This window comes from Aplysia californica, unplaced genomic scaffold (genome assembly GCF_000002075.1).
Source record: "Aplysia californica isolate F4 #8 unplaced genomic scaffold, AplCal3.0 scaffold00166, whole genome shotgun sequence".
NCBI classification, from domain to species: Eukaryota; Metazoa; Mollusca; class Gastropoda; order Aplysiida; family Aplysiidae; genus Aplysia; species Aplysia californica.
This window is the reverse complement of record NW_004797436.1, coordinates 844,319-848,400: the sequence shown is the minus strand read 5'-3', so window position 1 is coordinate 848,400 and position 4,082 is coordinate 844,319. Positions and strand designations below refer to the sequence as shown.

General features: G+C 45.4%; 1 protein-coding gene across 2 annotated transcripts in view; it reads right to left on the bottom strand.

The window, feature by feature from the left end:
• Window positions 1-6: 6 nt before the first annotated feature.
• LOC101848108 (allatostatin-A receptor) overlaps window positions 7-4,082 on the bottom strand; it is a 378,639-nt gene continuing 374,563 nt past the window's right edge. For both annotated transcript variants that reach the window (XM_005097888.3, XM_035969661.1), the window contains one exon: window positions 7-2,699. In XM_005097888.3, the coding sequence (XP_005097945.1) occupies window positions 567-1,718 (1,152 nt within the window). In that variant the 5' untranslated portion in view covers window positions 1,719-2,699 and the 3' untranslated portion in view covers window positions 7-566. The remainder of the gene's footprint in view (window positions 2,700-4,082) is intronic.

Below are 4,082 nucleotides of genomic sequence, written 5' to 3'. Positions count from 1 at the left end.
GTTTGGGGGGGGAGGAGAAAGAAGTTGCTGTTGGTCTTCTCTATCCCGTGACGTGAACCTCGTGCGAGTTGAACACCGGGAAAGTCGGGAAGGAGTCCTAACTTCCTCGGAAGAAACAGGACACAGAACAACACACTCTCTTAAGTCGCTTTCGTTTCTGAAATAGAAACTTCTTTGTCACCCGACGCCGCCGGCAATGCAGACATATTTCTTAACGAACTGCCAGCCACTGACAACACTTTCCCCTCCTCTTATGGCGTCACTTCATCCTTATGTCCTCAGACTGTTCCTGACATTTTTGGTTGAGTTAATAGGAGGAAAACGGTCCTCTGGATCGACCCTTTTCTAGAGCAGCGGCGTGCGGTAGCCCAAAAACGTCAAGGGGAGGGATGAGAAAGGGGGGGGGGGGGGGGAGATGCAGCGGCCGTTTAGTTCTGGGTCAGGAAAAATGGAAATGGAGCTGGTTGGCAAAACGGTTCGTTCACAGCAAGACATGCGAGGTCTGTCTAGTCTTTAGTAGATGTATCTCCTCAGCCTTAGATTCGAGTCGAGAGCGGTTCTGAGCTCTAAACAGGTGTGTACGTCTTATTGTTAGACACGCAAGTATTAACTGTCTCCTTCTCACAGGTGGTGAACCGCACGTTAGTACGTTCATAGTCCATCCTTCGAGACGTTTCTGAGCAGCACAGAAATTTCCTGAAGCTCCTCCTGAAGTTCTCAGAGAGGAAGGCGTAGAGAATTGGGTTGACGCAGCTGTTCATATACGCTAAGCAGTTGGCAGCCATCATGGTTCCTATGTAAGTTGCGTGCATCGGGTAGTTACCGAACTTCTGCCAGAACAAGATGATCTGGATGGGCAGCCAGCACAGAGCGAAGATGACGACCACAATGACCACCATGCGCGTAACTCTTTTCTTGGCACGAATACTCTCCGCTGATTGGTTCCTTCCCCCCGGCACTACGCCGTACAACAACCTCTTGAGCATGAGACTGTAGAGAAGAACGGTCACCCCGAGAGGGATGATGTAGCCGAAGAAGAGGAAACAGCCAAAAAAGGCTTTCCCCACGCTGGCATCCTCAAGGTCCACAAGGTTGAGACACGCGGATCTGTTCTCCACCTTCTCGTACACGTACCGCTTCTCCCCGAACTGAACCAGCAGCGGTGTGTTCCCGCACAGGATGATAATCCACACGACAGCTATGGCGAACCAAGTGTTCCTCTCAGACCGCCACGTCATTGAGCGTATGGCGTGCACCACGGCAAGATACCTGTCCAGGGACATGAGGACTAGTGTGTATACACTGGCGTAGGCGCACACGTACATGGCGTAACTCTGTACCTTACAGCCGATGTCTCCGAACGGCCAGACGGGAAGAGCGTACCCGGTAGCAGTAAACGGCACACAGAACAGGATGAACAACAGGTCCGCCACTGCCAGACTCAAGATGAGGATGTTGGTGGTGTTGCGCATGTGCTTGTTGAAGATGACCACCATGATGACGAGGAAGTTCCCGAACAGCCCCAGCAGACAGATGACACCGAAAATGGTGGGAACGATGATGCGGACGTAGTGCTCAAAGACAAGGGCGTCCACGGTACCGTTAGGACGAGCTGGCTGTAAGGTCATGTTGGGCATGGGCTCCTGCGTGGTGTTCACATTCTCTGACGGGTACGGGTCGATGAGATAGGCGTCCGACAAACTATTGCTCTCCTCCATTTTGGAGCTGTGAAGGCGATGGAGCTTTTAGGCTTAAACAAATTCTAAATACACCAACGGTACTGGTAACCTCTTATGTTCAGTTTCCAAACTACCAAGAAATAGTTCTTGTCGTTTGTCCTTCTCTATATAAATAACTGTCACAATGTTGATTGAAACGTAAATCACAAGCACTTTTTACGTCAGCAGGGAGCACTCAGAGTGAGGTATTTCCGACGTACAATAAGCACGGAGTGTTTGAAACTGAGATATCTGTTTTATCGAACCTGAGAACTTCTCTACAAACGTGGCAAATAAGAATTCCTGAATGTGATGTAATAGCAGCGACACCCTGGATCCCTTAAATCCTTGGTCCGCTCAGAAGTGATTTCCAAGAGGTTTCCGGTCACACAAGATGAGCGTGCGTGCCCAGTGGAGCAGACAGGTCACAGGACCACCCTCCAGCCTCCCAGGTGACGCCCTGGCTTTTTTGCAGCGGCGCAGAATAACGCCTTTAACGTCCATTCGCCTGGCTTAGTGCACACACACCACACAGCGGGAGTAGAACTTTCTTAGACTTAAAAAAAAGAAACCAACAACAACCGATTATCTTTAAAATCAAAAGTGTCTCCCGCGTTTTGTCATCAAGGTAAAAACACCGAGAACTGTTAAGTGGAATGAAATCAGTCACTTTGGATTACTTTCTATACCAAGTACGGCTGCTCTGAGAGGTAACCAATGTCCAAACTAATTGTTCACGTATGCAGAAACTCGTTCTTCACAGTATTTCATTCAAAGGATGGTCAGTCACATTTCTCAATAAAGAATATGAATATGTCAAAGTTAAAACACACTCAAGCACACATTTTTGCGTTCGTGAAATCAACAGATCAGTTGAAACAGCAGCAGACTCGGTCTAAGGGCGTTCTGGTCTCCCAGTGATGTCTTCCCTCAGGCACGCTTGTACTGAAGCTGTGACGGATGTTTCGCTATCTCAACGTTCTGGTGAATAGAAACAAAATAGGGGCTATTAAGCAAGTTGTTCAAAGCAAAAACTTTCTGATCGATGTAGGTGTTCAAAGACATGATAGACAGTCAAGCACAAAGCGAGAAACTCTACAAGTACATAACTCGGTAAAAGTAAACTACATCCCGAGTGTCTTCTCGTGAGTTTCAAAATGAGGGAAAAAGGATGGGGGTGGGTGGGGCTACTTTATTTTTTACCCTAACCTCAAAAGTCCAGTTGTAGACACAAAAATTGGAAGAAAAATCAGGCACGACATATGAATTCATAAAATAGATAGATATCTAGTATGGTTCTAAATTCTTAATATAGATACTACGGTGCACAGAAGATGATTGATGATTATACTCCGCAGGAAGCCGAGAATGTATCTGAGTGTTATAGGGGCCGCTGGGGGTAAATAATACATTGTAAAGTGCATAGAGCTTGCTGTCGGGGGGGGGGGGGCGCATACAAATGCTAATTATTATTATTACACTTTGCGCTATACAAATGCTATTTATTATTATTGTTTCACACCTTCGATGACATAACTTGAACTTTGCAGGAAGCGGGCAAGTGCCATATTGACTGTGAGAACGAACCCATCACGATCATTGGGACTGATCTGCATATTGGTCTGATATTTTGTATTTATGTACATATATCATGTGTATATATTTATTTATGCATATTACAATAATGTCTGCATTCATGTATGTATTTATGTATGTTTGCCATTGTAGACCAAATAGCCCTTCTAGGATCAATAAAATGTATGTTATTTATTTTATTTTGTCGTTTATTTATTCATACAGATTCCTAGAACGTAGATATACGGAGGTCCTCATTAAAAGAGACTCTTCCTCCCTCTCCTCCCCCTTTCACTTAAAGAAATAAAACTGGCGTATTCTGTCGGCCATTGTGGCAACGTGGCTAATCTTACAACGATTATGGTAATTATTTTTATTCAGGTTGTTCAAGTCTAAATGTTATAAAATGCAAAATAATGACTTCATTTCTCGGATTAATGATTGAGAAGACAACGGAAGGAATGACTGGGGGAAAAGAAGGTACACCAATCAGAAGAACACGCTTTTGTTTGTTGCCAGGCGGCAAATAATTCTATTGTTAGCATGTTGCATGTTCCGGCATTCACAATGAGTTTCACCTGTTGTTTGAGTTGACAGGGGGTCGTTTCGTGCAGTGTGTGGTAGATGCGCATAATAATGATGTATGTGTAGGAGGGGAATTTACGGTGAACTGACTGGATTCGTAGAGTGTGTTAGTGTATGAGTGTGTGTATGTGTGCGCGTGTGTGTGTGTGTTTGTGAGAGTATGTGTATGTACGTAAGTGTGTATGTGTGTGTGTGTGTGTGTGT